This window comes from Rattus rattus, chromosome 5 (genome assembly GCF_011064425.1).
Source record: "Rattus rattus isolate New Zealand chromosome 5, Rrattus_CSIRO_v1, whole genome shotgun sequence".
NCBI classification, from domain to species: Eukaryota; Metazoa; Chordata; class Mammalia; order Rodentia; family Muridae; genus Rattus; species Rattus rattus.
This window is the reverse complement of record NC_046158.1, coordinates 81,933,712-81,956,013: the sequence shown is the minus strand read 5'-3', so window position 1 is coordinate 81,956,013 and position 22,302 is coordinate 81,933,712. Positions and strand designations below refer to the sequence as shown.

Genomic DNA, 22,302 nt, shown 5'->3' with positions numbered 1-22,302 from the left:
GAAAGCTAGGGGCAGAGCCTTTGATGTTTGACTAAAGCGTGCTCCACTAGACTTAGGAACGTCACTAGTCACTGGATCCACAGGAGGGCACTGCATGGGAAGAGAAGAGAACGCTGAAGGACGCCTCTCCCCTGCCCACTGTATTAGATTTACCCTCATGTCGCTCTGTCACTGGCCAAGTGCCTGAGTGAGCAGCCTGAAGGATAAAACTGAGTCTAGCCCATGTTTCAGAGTCTGGCCCACGTTTTGAGGAAAGAGGAGACTAGAGATAAGATACCCCAGGGATCCGCCCTCAGCAACCTGCTTCCTTCAAGCCCAGCCTACCTCCTAAAGGTTCCATAACCTCTCCCTTTACATACTGAGTACCTATTATTTCAGAGCAAGCTAGAAAAAGCTTTAGAACAGCTTTGAGGAGCTGGAGAGAACTCATGGTTAGGGAGTGACTGATGCTCTTCCAGAGGAACCGATGTCCTCTTCTTGATTCATTGGGCACGTGGCTTACCTGGGGCATATAACACACAATACATATGCACACATACATGTGGAATTTTAAAAATTTTTGAAACAGCTTTGAAATCAGGGTACGACTCTATTCTCTTCTATGCCTAATGAGACAGAAGGCAGGAGATGGTAATGTGCCTCAGGCCAAGCAGCTGTGAAGGGCCAGTTAAGAACCAATCTCAGGTTTAAAGCCAGAGGACACTCTGTACTGCCCTCCCCAGCTCTGAATTACAGACAGTGTGCTTAAATCAGCTCGGTGATTTTTGACCAGTCAGTTGACCTATCTGAAGCGCCAGTATTCTCACATACTGAAATAAGGACCGTGGTCTCATCCTTTCTCTCTTTGTGGCAGTCAGTGCGAGCTATGGACAATGCTCATCCGTCCATAGCTCTCAGGCAGTGTTCCAGCCATTCCTCTCGTTGTCTGATAGAGCAAGATGAACAATGTGCTCTGTCCTCCTTGGAGTTAGATCTTAATCATCAAGTCCCTATCTTCAAATAATTCAGAACTATCTTTCTAGAAGACTCAATCTGGACAAAAGTTGCCTGTAGCTGTGTATTAAGGGGTGGATGCTTTTCTCCATTACTGAGCTTGGGCAATGCTTTCTGCTGTAGTTTAGACCTGAGCTGTCCCCAGGCCATGGTACTGTTGAGAAGGACAGAGTCTTTAAGAGGTGAGGCCTAGTTGGGGAGGGTTATATTCTGATCACTGGACTGTGCCCTTAAAAGTGTTGCTTGGAACCCCCACCAAGACCCTTGGGGTGGGAGTAGGAAGGCGAGAGTCAATGACACAGATTCAGGGAGTTGGGCAAGTGGCAAAGGCAGACTAGTTTATTACAGGACCTGTGCCTCCCAGTTTATACCCCACCTCCCAGCATCTCATTGGCGCTCAAGTACCCAGCTACAGTGCTGTCTTTTTTCTCACTGTCTCCCTCCGTGCCTGGTCCAGCATCTGCAGTCTCTAGCTGTGCTGGCAGATTCTACATTGGCACAGGGAGGAAGCATCAGCAGCACATAGTCCAGCATTGCTCCTGGGCCTGCTTGGCTGCTTCTCCTACATAAAAGGAGTGATGGGAACCCCAGATCTCTTTCTCTTTCCATCCCAGGCCATGGGACACCTCCTGTGACTCAGTACCATTAAGACCAATGCGATTGGACCAACCAATCATATTCTGAGGCATCTAAATCTCCAAGTCAAAACATAAAAGGAAAAACATAAAAGGAGGCCCCTGCTTCTCTGTGTTCACTGACAGAGATTGCTAGGGAAGGTGGCTCCCTCTGATCCTTCACCCCAACCCAGGTGGGCCTGAAACATCACCTTCATTCTTTCCACATTATAATCAAATTTCTGAGTCTAAAGGTTCCCCTATTTAGTTACACGCAGCCATGGAGATCTGAGACCCATTTATAAAGGTTTCCTTCAGTTCTCAGTCTCCAGCCTTTCCTGTCTAGAGAAAAGGACCCCTCCAAGCCCCTAAACACAAAAGATGTATTCTTAGATGTCAAACTGAGTGCAACAAGCTTGATTATGGAGTTAGGAACTTGGAGGCCATCCATGTTTTGAATAACAGCTTCTAGTAGCGAAGGAGAAGTGGATCCCATCACATAAGACCTAATACATGGTGTACCCAGAAATAATAAATGCATGGACCCAGGAAGGAAACCGTGATGGGAGACAGGACATGCAGAACCTCTGTACTTACATAAGGAAGTGTAGCAAGATTTTTCTTATCCCATGCACACATGACAATGGCCGCCTCTGCTGTTTATGTGACTACCAAAGTTCTAAGGACATAGAGCCCAAGAGTGTGGGGTCTGTTCTCCTGTGTAGTTGTGTGCTTCAATCCCGAAGATGCCTACAATAAAGGGAACTCCTTCAATGCTCAGCAGAGGTGCAGGACTTTTATCAAATCATTTAGTGATTTACTATGAGACAGACAGCGGAGGAAGCATTTTCCTGCCTGGCAAACTGTGTTGGGCGCAGAATAAGCCTCCCAAGAGCCAGAGATAAAAACAGAGGTCTGCCCTCTTTTCTGAATAGCATCAGAGACCAGGAGAGGCAGGGGTTGCTCACCCTTTTATTTGGGGAAGGGAGCACTTCACTTGTAGAGTTGTTGAGAATCACGGAAGGTTCGGCTGGGAAGACATCCAGGACAATGGCTTTCAATCCGGATAAAACCGGGAGTTGTAGAATAAGGGAATGGTCAAATCAGATAAGCTGCTTTTGTGTACATCTTAAGGTCTCTCAAAATGGCTTCACAGCTATTGAAGGTGGCCCAGTGGATAGAGCACTTGCTGTGTTCAGTGGGAGACTCTGCCCAAGAAGATTAAGTGGGAGCAATGTAGTAAGTCACCCAAAACCATTCTCCCACTGCCCTCAGCACCTAGACTTACATGTCAGGCCTGTTCACCCCAACTCCACACATCTTCTTGTAGTTTCGATTTTCTCTCTTCCTTCCTTCCTTTCTTTCTCACAATTTATTCTTACTAAGTTCCTCAGTTCTAGTTCCAAGTTTCTTAATTCTCCTCATATTGATGCACACTTTAATTCCCTGACAACTGAGTGCTTTATCTCAAGAACCCTGTTTTACATCTGAAAATTGTTGGGTTTTTTGTTTTTTTGTTTTTTGTTTTTTGTTTTTTGTTTTTTTGAGTATGTTCTACCATTCCTAGTGACAACCCAATTTTGTCAGTTAATACTTTTTTTTTAAAGGTATCCTTATTTTAAATTATGTGATATGGGTTATGTGAGAACCTGGATTTGTTAAAATTATGAGTGGGATTCCCGTAGGGCCAGAAAAGGGTATTAGGGCTGAAGTACAGGCAGTTGGGAGCTGCCCAATATGGGTGCTAGGAACTGAACTTGGAGCCGATGGATAGTTTGTGTCCTTAACCACTGAGCTATCAGGCCAGGTCAATTAACGCTTTAAGAGCATTTGTTACAATGTTATTTTTTGGTTTATATCTGAAGAGCTGAAACTTGAAAGTGTTTAAAGGTCTGTGTCTGCATCTTTGGTACTGACTTTCATTCTACCCTTCTGGTCTACTTCATAAGCTCCTGTTTGTAGTACGAGCTCCTACTTAATTTTTAATTGTGCTACTCCTGTGAGCCTACTTTGGGGAAACTCCACTCCAAAGAGAATTTCCAGGTGTTTCCATCTGGGCCTTGGGACCTCACCAGTTCTGCCCCCAAGAAGACGTCAAGGCTTGCCAGGCACTGGACATCTCAGGCACAGCTGCCTCTGCTTGCCCCGTGCAGAGGCCTGATCTCACAATCGGACTTCGGCTGCCCGCTTTGTCTCCTTGGCAATCACATCTTTTGCATTTGCTTCTTGCTCACTTTTTCTGCATCTGGTGTCAGCTCACAGTTTCATTTTAGTTTGCTGAGATGAGGGGCGGGAGGACGCCAGGGTTGTCCTTAGAGATTTCCCTTACAGCTCACAATTTTCACGGTGCATTTAAAAGGTGTGTTTTCTCTACGGCCTCACTGCTGTTACCTGGGTTAGCCCTGACAGGTAGGCTGTTTGCTTGTAGTGCTAGAGGAAGGCGGGGACCTCTTTCAGCTCAAAGAGTCCTACTTATTGGGTCCCCTTGCTGCAGCATTTTATCCTGAAGCTTGGGGGTTTAAAGGCCTGGTATGTTCTGTGAGAGTCTAGCTGGAAAGCACACTGCCCTAAAAAGACAATTTGGGCTTTGTCTAGCCCAAGAGCATCTCTAGATTTTTCTCTCACTACAGTAGGCCTTGGCCTGAGCCTCTCTGATCATGTCTTTCTTTTAGCCCCTCATATGCTGATTAAAGTCTTTGCTTTGCTGATGGTGCCCATCCCTTATCTGTGAAAGGTGCTTTTGTATGTTGCAAAGTCCGTGCCCACACACGCCCTTGCCAAGCTTCTCAGTAGCCCTTTAAGAGCAGCATCAATGTCTCCGCTTCAAAAGAGAACATTGAAATCCACAGAAGCCACCAGACGTACCTAGGAGTTTAAAGTGCGTTCATCAGATCCTCCTGCCCCCAAATCCATTCCTTTCCCACATTAAGCCTGCGTTCCATGAGAGAGGAAGCCACCGCCAATGAGTCATTCATTCCTCTTCCACTCTATCATTTATTGATCTTCTCCTATGTATCGGTCAATATTCCAGGCATGATATTACTGACAACAGAACCTTGCCCTTAAAACCTCAGATTACAGTCTAGCTGGCAGCAGATAATAAACAAGCAAGCAGCCATATAATTTAGCCAGAGAGTAGTCATTTCCTTAGACTTCTAGGGGATTATGGGACAGGATGGACGGTGTGAAGGAAGGAGCTAAGGGCAGAACCAGGAGAAACTCCTGCAGTACGGAGAAGCAGCCTGTGACAACACTGTGTTTTGTGTTGTGTTCTAAGGCTCTGAGGGGCTCTGAGACTGCAGGGGTCTGTGCAAATGAGAGATGATTGATGAGATTGCGTGTGATGAGATGGGGGACTGCCGTGAGGAAGAAAGCAGAGTTTGGCCTTTGGAAGTGTACTTCCTCCTTAAAGAAGCTATGTGCTCCGTGAATTAGGTTTTAACAACTCTCTTATTTGCTTGTCTCTTCACAGGCTTACAGATTCTCCCAGCTTCCTGAAATGGTCATGGGCAGTCCCCCGCCCCCTGTTCCTCCCCGGACAGGCCCTGTGGCAGTGGCTTCCCTCAGGCGGTAACATAGTCCTCTCTTGGCTTTGTTAGGGATATTTGTAAAATATTTGAATCCCCCTCCCCTGGGCTGTTGACTCCTGTGCACGCCACACCAGTAACCTCAAGTGAGTTTATTGGTTCCTGCCCCTCTTCAAGAAGGTCCTGTGTGGCTGGAACACAGAGGAATCATGGAGGAAGTAGAGACCACTGCACACTGAGCAATTTGCATGCCTTTCTAAATAGAAGGTTCCTGAGACCTCACAGTCAAAATCACCCTGGACCTTGATTGTGCATACCCTAACCGTGAAGATATGAAAATAACAGGCGTGGCTGCTTCCTGCTGTGTTTGCATACCCACAATTCCCTTTGTTACTCACTGGGCAGTGTCTTGGGGGCCAGGGAGTAGGTCTAGGCACCGGTTCCCAGCCTCGACTTTATGGAGAGAAAGGTTGAAGTCATGCATCTCAATATGAGGCATTTGCTGGCTCTCCTGTTTGATACGGATGCAGCTAGCACACGTCGTTAATGAAGTGGGACAAGAAATAGACAAGCCAGGAGCTCTGGGGAAGGAAGGACTAATTCTGATGGCCAGGGAGAAGATGACCCTGCCATGGGGAATGCATAGGTCACTGTCCTGGCGCTGACCTATAACATACAAGTCAGCCCATGTGTGGGACTCAAGCGTGTACTTTGTGAGGTTCTTTGTTTTGTTTTGTTTTTTAATAAGTGAGTTTCCCTAGAAAAAGATGGTGTTTTCGGCTCTGATGGTTCAGTGTCCAGCTGGCTTGTCATCGCCCCTGGAGGCCAATGGCAGCCTGGGTGTGTGGTAAGAAGCTGACCTGCCGAAGGTCTGCCATGTGGCTCCGTGCAGAGTGCCTTGCCTCTCGAGGTCCTGATTAGCCCCTGATCTGTAAACTCTGTGGGATTTCTCAGGAAGGGCCCTCAGCAGAGTGTATGGGGCAGGATCCGGAAGCTTCTCTGAGAAGGTCTGGAGCAGGATTGTGGGAGCAAACAGGCAGGGAAGAAGTAAAGACACCAACACTGGCTCTCCCGCCCAGCAGTGTTGCCAGATCTCCCTAGCCTCCCTAAGGAAGCACAGGGCTGGGATGGCAGTGGAGGGGGCTGAGCTATTATTCCCATTAGTTCCAGATCAGAGGTGCTTTGTGGCGGGTTTGCTAATAGCCATCATCTGTCTATCTATCCATTGCTCCTGCCAATCCCCCACCCCCACCTCCTGCACCATCCACCATCCTCACCAACACGAGGATGTCACTTCCCTTCCCAGAGCATTAGACCAGGAATACACTTTAGAGGCAAAGCTGTCCATCTCATTGGCTACTGCTGATGTCATCACCTCCTAGGTCTACTGTCCCCAGCTAATACCCAGAACTAATTGCCTTTCTGCTTTTACATGGAAATTAAATATTCTACTACCCAGAACCATCCTTAGAGAACTAACCTCAAACAGGGGGAGAAAAAAAAAACACCAAGCCCTACTGCAGGTTGGGGAGCCTCCAGCCATGCTGACACCACCAGCAATCCTTTTGCTAATTGGGGCAAATCAGTCCCAGGACTTCATGAGGATGGGGCTGGAAGGCATTAGGCTACTTCTAAGTGCGATGTGACCATTTGATGCCTCAGGCATGCTCACACAGCCCCTCCACCCTGCCCAGGTCCACCTCAGACATCGGCAGCAAGACCCGGATGGCGGAGTCCACAGGACCTGAGCCCACACAGTTGCATGACAGTGCCTCCTTTGCCCAGGTGTCCAGAGGTCCTGTGTCCGTGACGCAGCTGGATCAGTCGGCGTTAAATTACTCAGGTGAGCCAGAAGAGAAAACCTCCTTCCCTGTGCTGAATCCTCCCAGTCCACACAAACCCCACCATCAGGAACCAGAGTCCTCTGACCTCACTGGCATCAACCAAAGGAGATACTAGTTCTTACTTCTCAAAGGAAGGAAGGAAGGAAGGAAGGAAGGAAGGAAGGAAGGAAGGAAGGAAGGAAGGAAGGAAGGAAGGAAGGAAGGAAGAAAAGGCTGAAACTAGGCAAAATACCCAATTATGCAAAAGTCAAAGTAGTGTTACTATGTCATTGTATTTAAGATTGTCTTAGGGTTTTGCTGCTATGAACAGAGGCCATGACCAAGGCAACTCTCATAAGAACAACATGCAATTGAGGCTGGCTTACAGGCTCAGAGGTTCAGTCCATTATCATTAAGGCAGGAACATGGCAGCACCCAGGTAGGCATAGTACAGGCAGAGCTGAGAGTTCTACATCTTCATCTGGAGGCTGCTAGCAGAATACTGGCTTCCAGAAAGCTAGAATGAGGGTCTTAAAGCCCACACCCACAGTGACACACCTACTCCAACAGGGCCATGCCTTCTAATAGTGCCACTCCCTGGGCTGAGCATATACACACCATCACAAAGGTTTCTGTTTATTTTACCTTCACAGCTGACACACATAGCCATCCTTCCCCAAGGTGACCATCACCCTCCGGCTATAAGTTTTAGATCTATGCAATGTTATGTACATTTTCACAAATCACATGCTACACGTTTCTTTCTACACCATTGTCTTAACTCAGTAGCTTTGTAGGGCTTCTCCAGAGGCTGTATAAGGAGAAGTTAGCCACTCATTTCCACTTTTATGCTGGAGTCCTGTGACATGATCTGCAGCAGTTCATCCTTTTGATGGACAGAAGGGTCATTTCCAGGTTATTGGGGTTTTTTGTTGTTGTTTTGGGTTTTGTTTTTTTGTTTGTTTGTTTGTTTGTTTCGGTTTTTTGTTTTTGTTTTTGTTTTCTTTTTTGTTTTTGTTTTGTTTTGTTTTGTTTGTCACTGACAGACAATGCCAAAATGGAACTGGAGGTTTGCACATGCCCTAGTTTGTATGTGACCTGGTTGGATTTTTATTGTATTCATGCCATACCCTCATGGCTAAACCTGCCAGCACCAGTTGCCAACACTGTGGTTTCCAGGAATTCCTCTGGTCAAATCCATTCCTTCTGATTGCCTTTGCTGAATCTTTAAAACCATATGTCCTCCCAGGAAGAAAGCACCTGCACCCAAGGTGTGATTCCCTCTAGACAAGGTCAAGGCTACTGGGATAAGATGAGGGAGTGGATGGGTGCTCTCTAGAGGGAGTCAGACCTTCAAAGCCTAGAAAGCCGGGATCTCAGCCACAGCAGATGATGCCATGTTGAGTAGGCAGGTGATGGGGGCCGACTGAAGCCCCCCACTTCCTCCACAATGGCCTGTGCATCCCCTAGCCTGGACCAGTGTCAGAGTCCTACCTACATTTCCAGCTTCCCAAGGCAGGCTTCGTGGGAAAGAGGCCAGCTGGACTCTCTACTTCCTCTGAGGGGATTGCAGGGAGAGCAAAAGGAGGCACTGCTAGCCCATGAAGCATCTCACGAAGTAGAGAAACAGTAGATGCAGCCCCCACCCGGTACAAAGAGAACACAGCCTGGACCTCAGCCCCTCTTGGCCTGTACCAAATACCCTGAGTAGGGAGCCACCTGCTCCCCTTGGCAGTCACAGAACCCTTAGAAGAGCTCCAGTAAGGAAAGCCAGGTACCCTCCACGTTAGTCACCCTCCCCGCTGAGGCACTGTGTAGAATCTCAGCCCCTGGAGCCAGGGCTCTGCTCCGCATTAGGTGGAGGCCCTGTGGCCTGAGTCTTCTCTGCCTTATATGGAGCCGCTTGGAAATTATAGCCCAGAACATGAATCTCACGTCAGGCCTGATTCACTGAGGCAGCCAGGTGTCTGTGAAACGGGGTCTACTTGGTTCTTGTTGGGTAGGGGTCTGGATCCAGAGTCCAGCTTCTCCTGACCTTCAGCCACTTCCTCTGTGCAGGTAACACGGTGCCAGCGGTGTTTGCCATCCCAGCTGCCAACAGACCCGGCTTCACCGGCTACTTCATCCCAACTCCACCCTCATCCTACAGGAGCCAGGCCTGGATGTCCTATGCAGGAGAGAGTGAGCTCCCTAGCCAATGGGCTGATTCGGTGAGACCCTTGTGATGCTCTCATAAAACGCCCCTTGTTAGGCACAGCTTGGGGAGATAATGAGATGAAAGGCAAAGATCAGCGTCTGGTTCCCTCGGGGCCCCTCTCACCACGCTGGTGGATGAAGTGAGGATCTTAAAGGAGGTGGTGTGGTAAGGCATGTGACCTCGATGGAGGAGTCTGAACTTGTCTTCTGGCAGACATTCAACCTTCCTAACAGGGTGGCTTTAACCAAGTAAGTTTTACAGTAGTAACTACCATGTGTTTAGTGTTTTTGTGTCAGACCCCATGTTAGATGTTTCATTACACTGTCCTGTTTAATCTTCACGACAATTTGATCAAGTGAGTTTTGTGATCCCCATGACTACTCCCATTTTGCAGATAAGGAAACTGAGGCTTTAGTCGTGTGATATATAGCATGTAAGGCCACGCATCTAGAAAAGAGCGAAGACCAGAGTCGTAATTCACTTTGAAGTGTTTATTAACTTGTTTCTTTCAGTTGTCACATTCTATAAAAGTTTAGATCAAATGTCAGCAAATGAAGCCTCAGGAACCCTGAAACCACTGTATGGTAGATCCCAAGACTTCCTGCTTGACTTCTACCTAAGGCTTTGTTTGTCCTGGTCATTTGATATCTCCCTTCAGTCCACGCAGGAATGTGACACAAGAATTCCCTTCAATCCATATAGGAATGTGAGAACTGCCTTTGGAGTTATCAGACGTGGCCATGCAAAAAAATAAAAAGATACGAAAGCAGAACCACCTATGCTGTCCTTGGTTCCTAAGCTCACCTGGTATAGACTGGGAAGGCTACTCCCCCAGCTGAACTCCACAGTCCCTGCATGCTTTGGTCACTTTCAACATTGGCCTCTGCATGCTTTGGAATACATTCCTACCATTGGGAAACACCTTGACACTGAACTCTGACAATATCTTTGTCCAAAGCCCTGGGATCATCATACCCTGCAGCAGGTAGTTACATCAAGTTTCAACTGTTGTTGATCCTATGTGTATAAACCTTCCTATTGACCAAAGCTTACATCTTTGGTTTCTAAAATATAAAAATACTTGCCACATTGTATAGAGAGTATTTCTGAAATGAATGTTCTCTATTCCTTCTCCCACCTCTAAAAGATTTTAGAACCTTCTGAAAAATCACCACTAGCTGAAGATCAAGTTCGAATACACAAGCCTGTGAAGTACAGTTTACATTCAGGATCACAACATAGGCTTAACAGGAGCTTGTGCTGTGATCGATTGATGATGTCTGTCAAGGAGTAGTATTTGCTGTCCTGGATTTCGGACAGCAAAGCGTAATAATGCTAGCCTACAAAAAGCCTTAGTTTCTCATCTTCTCCATTCCTGAGACTACTCCAGTTGGGCTGTCCCTTGCTGATTCTAACCACTAGTATGAAGGCTTGATGTCACAGAAGGGGTTGTGTATTGACTCTCTGTACTCTGGTTCATGCAGTTAGCTAAATGTGAAATGTTAGCAGCTTCCTCCCCACACATTTGGCACCTATTGGCCACCCTTCGGTGATTTCTTAACTGTGCCTAGAACCCCAGGCTCTGGGAGAATTATACTAGGCATAATTGTGAGCATGGGACAAGCAGAGAGAAAGTTGGGGGAGGGGTGGAAGGAGCCTGCCTTCACAAAACTGATAGACTGAGACAGGTGGTGATGGCCCCAGGAGGAATGTCCACCACACCAGAGAACTACATGGAAACACTTGGCTGGTGTCAGGCTGGGAAAAGTCCCAGAAAGAATGGAAACTTGAGCTGTGACCTTAAAGACTTCCTGTATTCTGACCTTGGTACTTGGTCAGTTCCAGTCACCCATATATTCTTAGCTCTTGTGGCTGGATAAGTGGGACAGTCCAAACCTGGACTCCCTCCATAGTGTGGGGGCAACCTTCCAGTCCGTGTGTGCAAAGACAATAGCATCTCTTTGTCCCACTCCCTTTTTATTTATTTACAAAGTCCTGTGGTGAAATTTAAATCCCAAACTCAAACGTAAGGCATCAGTGCAATTATTTCCTTTGAGTGGGTCCTCTTGGCCTCACCTGGGCCACTGAAGCAGCCTCAGAGCCCATTTCTGCCAGATCCACCCAGACCTTGGCTTCTCTTCTGCTGACACCCATGAAGGCTTCCCAGCCCATGGTCTCAGAAACCTACCCTCTCAAGAGGGACCGTCAGAGTAAGCCAGCCTCCTGCCATGCACTCTCCTATCCAAAATGTCTGAATGTTTGCGTCCTCTTCGTGATTCTTGTTCTAAATTCCACAATGCCATGGTGATGTCTTTAGTAGGTAGGTCTTGGGGAGGTGGTTGGTTTGTGAGGAGAGACACTTGAGAATAGGATAAATGTTCTTATAGAGGAAGTCTCCATATAGCTCCCTGCTGCTTCTGTCACGTGGGTGACAGGAAAAGGCAGTAGTTAAGAAAGAAGCCTCTCCCCAGACACTGGAGTCCCCAGCCTTCCTGAGTATACGAAGTAACTGTTCTTTACAAGTTCCCTAGCCGGTGATGTTTCGTTAGAGTAGGCTGAAGAGATTAAGACAGCTATCATGTTCTGTCCTCTCTAATGACCCCAGATGAGCATGTTTGTTAATGGGGAAGGAGGCCAGCTATGGTGGTGCATGTCTGTAATCCTGGAAGTCAGGAGACATCTGTGAAGACCACTAAGGCCAGCATGCTGCACCGTGAGTGGGACAGCATGATGCCTGCATGGTCATCAGGCCCACGACAGAGATCCAGCCTTTACTTCTCACAAGTGTGTCCAAGGCAGTGGGTAGATGCTTTAAAGAAGCTCTGTGGGCTAGCATTCACTTGCTTTTAGATAGGACACCTTAGGGACATAATTCCCACTCAGCCCACCCCTCACCTCTGTACCCCTTTGCTCTTGTTTTCCCATCTGTCTGGCCTTCCTACCCAGCCTCTTGAACCCAGAAACATTTTCCCTGCACGTTTTCTGTGCCTGCCCCATGGCACCGTGCACAGCATGCCCCACTGTGTCCTCTGTACTCATTTATCCAGCGTTCCAGCCAGAATCCAGGGATATGAAGGTCTTTGTAGACCATTCCACATAAGGTACTGTTTCTATGGGCAAGACATTCCAGGATTCGACATCTTTTGTTTGCCTCACTCTTAGAGATTTCCATACGGTTAGGTAAAGAATGATGTGTCTCCACTTGCAATGAAAGGAGTTTTGTTTATTTTTTCAACAATGTGATAGTGTACCCATATCAAAAACACCGTAGTGCACGAATTAATTCTCTGTGCTTGGGGCCAGGTACACCTGTGTAGAGTATGTCATTGTGGCATAGTGGCCACTTCCTTAGATGGCCATGTCCTTTGCTTTATTGTTGTCACCTATGAAATGAGGATAATGATGCCTATCGGCAGATTGCTGCTTGCAGAACTAAATGAGATACTGTGTGAAAACCATTAGGGCTCAATGGATATTAGCCATTGTTATTAGTAAAAACTACAGCACTTCTGTTTACTCAGTTGTGCTTATACTAAAAAGAAAGCTGTGGTCATTCAACTGTGAGCTCTGGTATATTCTTAATGTTTTTGGCAAGGTTGAAAGACATCTATTTAATTTATCCAGATATTGTACTTAGTGGATCCAAGGCTATTAGCTGTTTGCTAAAGAAACTGACTGCAGGTTTGGATGGTTATAGCCCATGATTACAGTTCTACTTTAAATCTCTTTTCTTGACCTCAGTTACTTCCTGCTTCTGATATTGAGTGTATCTTATGCCTTGAGCTTCCTCCTAACCTGAGTCTTCTCTTCTCTCCCAACCTCTTGTTCAGGTCCCTCTTCCTGGGTACATTGAGGCCTACCCCCGGTCACGTTATCAACAGAGCTCCCCCTCCAGGCTCCCTCGCCAGTATAGCCAGCCAACCAACCTTCACCCCAGCCTAGAGCAGGCTCCTGTCCCCTCTGCAGCGGCCTCACAGCAAAGCCTGACAGAAAATGAGCCTCCAGACACTCCGTTGACTAACATCTCCACTGCGGCCCTTGTGAAGGCTATCCGAGAGGAAGTAGCCAAGTTGGCCAAGAAGCAGACAGATATGTTTGAGTTCCAGGTCTAATGCCTCAACTCTGAGGGGATCTTCCCTTAAAGACTGTGAGGCAGCCAACAGGCTTTGGGTTTCTCTCCCCTAATGTGTGGAGGCGCCAGATGATTAAAAAACAGTAGACAAGCTCTTTCTCACCCTTGGATTCTGAGAGTCAACAGTGGGGCTTCTGGAAATCAGGAAACTTGTAAACAACTGGATTCTGACTTCTGCAGCCAATTGTGGGTCAACAAGTCCCTAACTGGGACCCTGTGCTTGATATTCTGTTGGGCTGAATGTTTGGACTGTGGGTGGAATGTCCCTGAGGAGCCCTAGTTCTGAGAGGCACTAGCTAGCCTGCAGGTTCCTGTCCAACGTCCCATTTTCATAAATCACCAGAAGGGAGAGAATGCTGCTCTGTCTTCAGTGACCTCTGCATGTTCTCTTTCTGTGTTAAAGGCAACACAGGAGTGTGATTAACCACCAGACTGTACTCTCTCATTGAGCCATGACCGTGATCGCTTTAAAAAAAAAAAAAAATCACCTCTAGTCTGTAAGGGAGATACTGACTCTCCAGCCAAGAAACTTGATTCTTTTTGCTTTTAAAGGTTCATGTTCAAAGTCAAATGAATTGGATGGAAATCAGTTCCAATGACTGTGCCTATAAATAGTCCCGACTCCTTTTCCCCCCACCTGTTAATTAAAGGCCAAGAAAGAGAGCCACTGAGCCAGAATGGCAGACTTGTGTTGACAGCCTGTTTAAAAGGTGTTGTCAGTTTGGAAATAGAGTCTCCTGCCAATCGGTATCCAAATGGAAGAGAATCGGTGCTAAGAGGCTTGGGAGCCTACAAAAGAGAAGCAGTTGTTTGTGAGGTTTTGCTTCATCTGTATTGAAAATGGCCTGAGAACCTGGCCATCCGGAGGGAGTAATAGATACATCGACTTTAACAAGATCTATCTCCTACTCAGAGACGTTCTGCACGCATTGCTGAGTGGCACGAAGCAGACCGTTACAGGTCCCATTAGAAATGGGAAAGGTGGATCCATGTCATTCCAAGCTGCAGCCTCTGTTCCTAGAAACTTCTGAATGTAGAAAATCTTATCTGAAACTAAATTAAAGCATCTTTTTAAACGTTTGTGGAGTCTACCAGTTCTCCATAGTGGATGGACGCAGGAGGACATTTGCTGAGATGGCAGGGATGCTACCTTGTGGGAGTGACGTCCCTTGTCACTCTCCCTGGCATAAAGCATCAACCCACAGCGTCCTGGGTAGAAACACTGCCTTGTAGCTCTGGGGTACCAGCCACAGATGACCCTGATGATCTGTGCAAATAAAACTGATTTGAGGTTCCAGAAATAAAGGAAACTCTAAGTTTCCACCCTAGCTTGGGAGCCATGTATGGTGTCAGTGGGCCAATTTGGTGTGTATTGGGGAACATGGTCCTACCCGCCTTCACCCATGACCCATCTCGCTTCCGCTGTACCCGTGTCCCTCTGAACCCATCTATGCACTGTCTTCATGAGTTTCTTTGGTCTTTACTGAAGGAAGGGAGAGGAGAGTAGGATTGGAACTGATTAGAATGGGAGATTCAAACTGTCAAAGCACAGAACTTTCCCAAGAAGCTGTTTTTATTTCCCTATGGCAAACTGTCCTTTCTGGAATGTTCAGAGACGGTAATGTCGTGGAATCCCCAGACAAGTCTCTTGTGGGGATGATATTAGGTAGCGCCTTTTAGTATGCTGGTTGGTCTTTCATAGTGTTAGTCTTTTGTTACTTAATAAGAAATCAGCTATAAATAAAATGTATTTTTGTAATTTCCATGTGTATATATGGTATATTTCTACCAATGGCCAGTTATAGTCCAAATCCAAAATCAGCTTGCAGAACACTGTGGCTGGTGCAAGATATTACTGACAGACTAACGGGATGCCTAAACCCATCCACACAGGCATTCGACACACCTGAACGAACAAAGAGCCAAAGAAACTCAGCCTTCTCATGCAAATGGTGGAAGTCTGGTAACGCCAGCTACAATGCTCCACTTACTCAATAGTATCAGCATCCCATCAACGCAGCGTATCAACCCAATACTTTGTGGACTTAGTAAATGCTTGGGGTGTGAGAAAGAAGTTTTTGGACCATAGTACATGATTGCTTCAAAAAGACAGTGTCCAAGCTTTGGGCTCCAATAACTTCCAGATAGATCAGGAATCTAGAGTTAACAATGGTGTGGCTCCAGACTGCTAGGAAAATGGAGCTGCCACTCAGTGGAGAGCCCCATGTAATGTTTAGTTGATTCGGACAAGTAAAATAAAATCAGATTCCCTTTAAACTAGACACCGTGCGTTCAAGAAATCTATGCAAAGAAAACCTTAAATTAATGAAAAAATTCATAGTCATATTTTCCCACCATGATTAAAGCCTCCTGGAACTGAGATGTTGTTCCTTCCCTAAAGAGTCTCCTAATCTTAGCATAGGAGACTCTGAGAAGTTCAGATGGTTAAAATCATGAGATATAAAAGTGAGCTGAAGTTCCACAGGCGCCCAAAGGAGGCAGCAGTGAGCTCAGGTCATCATGACCTTCCAGACAGTCCCAGAAGCCATAGAGGATCTCAGTGGTTTGGAAGGAGGAAGCCAAACTCCAGACAAGTGGAGGGTTGAGCCCCAGCCTGCTGATTCATGCCCCAGCCTGCTCTCCATTTCACCAAACTGCCTGTTCACTTGGGGACACATTTCTCTAACTGTGCCCAGAAAGAAAAAAAAAAAAAAAAGGCAAAAAAAAAAAAAAAAAAAAAAAGAAAGCAAAATAAAAAAAAAAAAAACACAAAAAAAAAAAAAAAAGAAAGAAAGAAAGAAAAAAAAAGAAAAAAGAAAAGAAAACCAATTTGGCTGTTTCCAGAGAGTTCCACTGGAGAAACTATGTCCTTCGTTGCCATGGGGGTAATTTACTCACTCAGCACCGTGGATCAAAAAGGCAAGCAGGGATGCTCTGGCACTGTCACTGCATCAGGTGACCCAGTAGGGTGGGAACAGGAAGGCCTGCTGCGTGGTCTGGTACCTGAGATCTGAGATTGTACAGGGACAGGATGGTAATTGTGAGCTGCGGAATGGGGGGGATGCTGCCTCTGGAAGGGTTCACGACAGCTCGCTCTCCCTGGAGACATGATGCTGTGCACTCATTATTTTAAGAGCCCAGGGGGGGAAAACAACAATCAGATAGACAAACAAAAAAGATGTGCAACTTCTGAATAATCTTAATTCAAAAAAAAAAAAAGGTAAGATCTGTGATTCAGAAGGATGGGTAGAATGGCAATTCTTACATCGAAGTAAAAGCCATGTTTCCCTGCCAGGCAAAACTTGAAATTGATCAAAAAATATTGATTTCATATAAATGAGTCCCAGGTTTTCCCCACATAGCACACAAGTACTCAAAAGTGCAGTGAATAATGGATGTAACAGACGTTTTCAAGTTCTAGAGAAAGGTTTGAACTTAAACCCAACCTCAGAGTTTGGACTTCCCTTACCAGGGACAATCCTAGCCCCCAAAGGTGTAAGTGTAATTTAGCTTGTGACCCAGGGTCCAAGCATTGGAAGTTAGCGTTCTGTCATCTAGTCCACCCTCACAGGTGTTTTAGACTCGAGGACCAGAAACCTGTCTAGGCTTGTTCCCCCTCAGGGAAGAGACTGGGACAAAGGAGAGAAGCCAAATGCAGATGTGGCAAAGGGCAAGGAAGGCATCAGCAGTCTACCTGCTTGCTGGGTCTCTCTCTCTCTCTCTCTCTCTCTCTCTCTCTCTCTCTCTCTGGCACTCTCTCCTCAGCAGCTCCCATCTGTCTCTCTCAGCACATCTGCTTCACCCTGTCACTTGCCTAGGCCATCCAGCTTCCTCACCAATGCACATGGAACCAGATACCAACCTCAGGACTCACACCACACCTTTCCTGCCCAGGGCACACTACTCTTGGACTAGCATCTTTGAGCCTCCTTACACAAATGCTTGAGAATCTGATTGATCAAGTTCCTATTTGCCTGAGGTGGATAAGCCACCCTCAGGGCAGGTGCCCAGCCAGCCAGCTGTAAGCAAAGAGGCAGGGAACCATTCGGCAGGGGTTCTTGTCGAGGGTTGGTACCCCAAGGAAGGAGCATGATCAGCAGGACTCCTTAAAGGAACCTGCCACAGACTGTAACTGACTGTATCCCTAAGATACCACCTGGCGGCCAGGACTCGGAGGGCAGTCCTCTGGATACCACCCCCACCCTGAGGAAGAGGCATCTCCCACTCGTACATGAGGTGAGAGTGCACACACTTGATCAATTGATGGACTGGCCAGACTGCCCCCAGACCCTCCCCACCCCTACCCACCCTAGTTACCACTGCTGGGCTCCAGAAAAGATCTCTGACCAAGGCCCAGTGAACCCAATGTCTTGCTCAGCTCAGCAGACAATAAATACTTGTAAACTGAATTGCATGATCTTAGCTCGGGTGCTATTAATGTGGCTCCCAGCCACACATTTGCATGGATGAGAAAACTGACGAGCCTCTCCATAGAGTCTCTCTGAGACAAGATTGGTTTCGAGTGAAAATGATAACCACAGTGGCTCTGAGCTTCTGGCTAGAAGTTACGTGTTCTGAGAACGGAAAGGGCTCCCGATTGCTTAGGTGAACTGTTACAGAATCTAGGTGGCCGTAAATATTGAAATGTAGGTGTTTCTGAGAGGGGGTATGTAAGAAATATAACTGTATCTGAAACAGATTCTCTTAGAAGATACCGAGTTGCTTTGATTAGGTTTCAAGAAGAGGGAGACTTCGAGAAGGTAGACTTTGTCCTCAGAGGTCAAGCCCGTACTTGATGTAGAGCCATCCTGTTGTAACTATAGAACATCCTACGATAAATCTAGAAACTAATCGTTTCGTCCGCTGGCTTGCCCGGACTCTTGTAAATTATGGAAGGAGGCCATCCAATGTACTTTACATAAATTAACCGTGGCCTCACCTTGCGCTCCTTCGTCTCTTCTTTGGGTCTAAACTCACCTCCACCCTCACATAAATTAAGGAGAGAAAAGAAAAAAAAATGTACCAAACAAAATGAGAGGAGTGTCGCTGGAGTGGAGATTCTGAGAGGGTGTGAATATTCTAGGACTTGAGTGACTCACTCTGGCCGGTCCGTGACTCCTCTCGGGTCAAATGGAAATACTAACATCTGTACTTCCTACCTCCATGAGGAGCATGTGTGCAATGTGTCTGAACCTGGTTTGGGAAGTGTACTGGAAAGATTGGCTATTAAAGCCATTTGTTTTACAACTCAGTTGGGTCCAGCTCCTGCTACCCACTGAATTAATTTGTGTTGTCATGTGTTCAATGACACAACTTCTTATCAAGGAAGAGTAAAGGAATTCTGCAGTTTGTAATTGCCCACAAAGGTCAGCCCACATGGAGTTGCTGTTATTGCTGTTCATTGCCTGTGGTTTGGAGGGTATGTGAGTGTTTCTACGTGTGCTTTGACTCTGGGTGGAAAAAACCCAGACTGTGAGTCTCTCAAACCACTTTAGATGCACTGGGCAAAGTCGTGAACGGGAGCTTTGAATGTAGCGGTTGTTACTTCGATGCTTTGCTTCCTAATTAACTTTGTACGTCCTCTGCCTCTGCCGGGAACAGAGTGTTCATATGCTGTTAGAATTTTTTATTGTAAAATAAAATGACAAAGGCTTTCATACCCCAAAACCTGCCTGCTTCTCATTCCATCCCCTCCATATGGTGTAATGGAATCTCTTTACTACCCATCCACACAACAGTGTCTACTGGAGGTTCACTACAGAACGGTGACCAACCTCGAAGTGCGATCTCAGAAGTCACACTTCCTTGGGCACTGGATCACAGGCAAGAAATAAATATTCCCCTTTTGTGTGGTCCCCACATCCTCAGAAGCAATTGGGGCTTCAGACAGAAGCCAGTGTCTGTTAGGGTGTGCTTTCCAGAACAGAAAGACGTCCCATTAAGGTCAAGGGCCCCTGATGAATCCAAAGACAGCAACAGTCTTGGGAAATTGGCTTCCCATAATCATGTTAGCCTACTCTGTGCTACATACACACAGCAGCCATAAAGCCTGCCTTGTGTGAGCCCTGCACAGAGATTGGGGTGAGGGGGGGCTCCTGCCTGCTCTGCCCTCTGCCTTTTGGTTGACTAGAGACTCAATCCAGGGCCTACAGACACATAAGTGGTCCAGCTCCAAGAATGTAACTCAGTCCATGAACAAGGCCAACCATATCTTCCCACTAGAAAATACAAAACACAGTCTGTTAGCAGCACATGTCGAAACTGAATGGTCAAGACCCAGACGAACCACCATGGGCCCATTCCAAGTGAAGATTTAAGAAAGCAGAATATGAGTAGGGAGAAATCTTGAGACGTGGGGAGTGGAGAGAACAGAGATAAGAAAGCTTGGCTCCTGTAGCACCACAGACAAGCAAATCAACCCGAATGTTTCAGGGGTGTCCTCCTGCCTAATGGTAAGTTGCAAACCTTCGTCATTCAAACTCAGGCAGCATCTCCCAGCTGCTTTTCACTGCCCCACCCACATCTGGCTGAATCCTTACAGGTCCTTGCTCAGAGACTCAAGGAGCAAGTTTTATCTCCTCCTGCTACTCTGTAAAGCAGACCAGGATGTGTTCTCCTAACTGAGCCCCAGGGCACTGTCACACGACACTGCTGAGGGATAAATGTAGAGACTTCACCGTGTGCTTTTCAATGAGGTGCTCCAATGGATAGAAGCTACTGTGGAGATAGGGCTTTCCTACCTCCATATTCTCGTTCTCCTTCTTCCTGGATACCGGTGACTCCTGACTCTGCAGGACAAGTGAAAGGATCAAATGACGGTGCCTACGTCTGCCCAAGGATTGGGAGACAGTCCCAGAGCTGGAGAAGGCACACTTACACCCAAATTTCCTGGTAGAGCAAGGACAGCAAACTCATTCCAAGATATAGTGTATTGGTTTCATTTCTCTTGCTGTGGTAAAAGAATACCCCCGACAAAGGTGACAACAGAGGGAGACAGTCTGTCATGGTGGGGTAGGGATGGCAACAGGAGCATGAGGCTAGCCCGTCACATTATGTCAGCAGATTTAGAAGAAGAAGTAGAACCAGCCTATAACATCTCAATGCTCACCCACAACATACCTCCTCCAGCCAGGCTCCCTATCCTGGAGATATTGTTACCTGCCAGGGACCAGTGCACGCCTCTCATTCCGGCTGTAAGAGACACCTAGACTCACCTGAGCATGCACTATACCTCCAGTTCATACGCTTGTGGGCCCCGCTGCGCCTAGGAAGCAGCCTGGGGCTGAGAGTGAAGTACCAGTGTGGAACGACTATCTGCAAAATGCTCACAGATGTCAGTAGATGCTAGACACCAAAAGTGTTCGCGTTTCCATGCCCATGTTCCTCTTACCCCCTGATCTGGTGCAGGGGGATTTGGAGGTTGTGATTCTGTCCAGAGGCCCTCCTAGATGAAGGGACCCCAGGGAACTCCCTCGGCCCTTTCACTATCGGTCAGGAAGCAGGCCTTAGGCAGAGGCTTTGATCTCGAACCTCTCAGATCAGTTGCAAGAAGTAAATTCCTGCCGACTCTCAGCCACCCGGCTTACAGTTCGGGGTTACAGCAGCCCAAACAGACCAAGGCAGCAGGAAGCAAGGCTCTGCATGGCTGCATGACCATGTGAAGGAGAGGTTATGGTCAAAACCGGTTTGCACCGCTGGGCAATTTGTTCTGTCAGCATATGTTAACATATACACGGGCACAGAGCTGAACTTAGAGACCATGTGACTGACTGGAACTGAAATAAAGTTTGGTTAGCATGACAATTTTATTGCCACCCTGTCCTCCAAGCCTCTGGACTCTGAAGGGTCTTTGATGAACATGTAGGAAGAGCTTGCTTATACCCCTTCCTCCCTCCACAACCTAGTCCATCAGCTCTGGGGCTGAGGCCTTCAGAGGACACATGGGTCTGTAGAAACTGTTTCCCTTGAGGCTGTGTGATGCCTGCCTGTGATGGTAGCCAGGTGCTTTGCTAACAGAACATTTAGAAACAGCTGGATCTGAATCCCAGGGTGTTCCAACAGCTGGATGCTGAGCTGTACTTCCTAGACTCTGTCCCAACCTGCAGGGATTCAGGGAGAGGAAGAAAGAGGCTGGTTTTAAGCTCTTGGGGATGTCCATCATGTAGGTCAAGTTTGTGGCTTCCAGAGGAAGGGCTTAGTTTCAAGACTTGTCTTGAGTCTGAACTCTGTCAGAGTGCCCATGTCACCTTGTATGTTGATATCTAGGGGACTTGGGAACTAAAGTTTCTGTCTCTTTAAGGTTTTGTCTCTCACACTGCTAGGTTCCAAATGGATCTTCTCCATGACTCTTTTAGAATGGTTTTTGGTAAAGCAGAACCAGTGGCTAACAGCAGAAACCAACTGAGGAGGCATTAACCCAAGAGGAGGACTACAGGGCCATTCATGTTGTTTTACACACACACACACACACACACACACACACACACACACACACACACACACACACACACACAATTAATATTTTACTTAAACTAAAACTTTCCAGGAGGTAACTTTCATGTGGCCAGACCTCTAGTTCTCCCTCAGTTGAGCAAACATTTCCTGAGTACCATGTCAGACATTGATGCCTAGGTGACGAGGCTACATGGTGGGGGCAGGGAGGTCACAGCATCACAGAGTTCATGGTCCAGGAAGGTTGGCCCTGGAGACACAAAGCCCAACATGAAAGGGGCCTTGCTACTTTTCTACTCCATGAAAGAAAGTCAAATGAAAACCAAAATCCACTTCTTTCTGCAGACACTTAAATTTGGAACAGGACTTTTAGCTACAAGTTCTCCCTCTAAATTATCTTTGGCCAATTAGAGGAAGGCAGCAGGACATACCTTCTCCATGAAGAGAGAACAAATTGCCAACTGCCAAGAATATACAAAACCAAATTTCAGAGTGATCACCACATGATAAAATGAAGAAAGGAATAAGCATCTTGAGAACTGTCTTACACAATCTACATCAAGAC

General features: G+C 46.9%; 1 protein-coding gene across 1 annotated transcript; it reads left to right on the top strand.

Annotated features, from left to right (window-relative positions):
- The first annotated feature begins 4,982 nt into the window (after nucleotides 1-4,982).
- On the top strand, nucleotides 4,983-9,307 carry LOC116901701 (UPF0606 protein KIAA1549L-like). Its single transcript, XM_032903829.1, has 3 exons — nucleotides 4,983-5,177; nucleotides 6,829-6,977; nucleotides 9,016-9,307. Exons 1-3 carry the CDS (start codon nucleotides 5,107-5,109, stop codon nucleotides 9,180-9,182), a joined length of 387 nt encoding a protein of 128 aa, XP_032759720.1. The 5' UTR covers nucleotides 4,983-5,106; the 3' UTR covers nucleotides 9,183-9,307.
- Nucleotides 9,308-22,302: the final 12,995 nt, after the last annotated feature.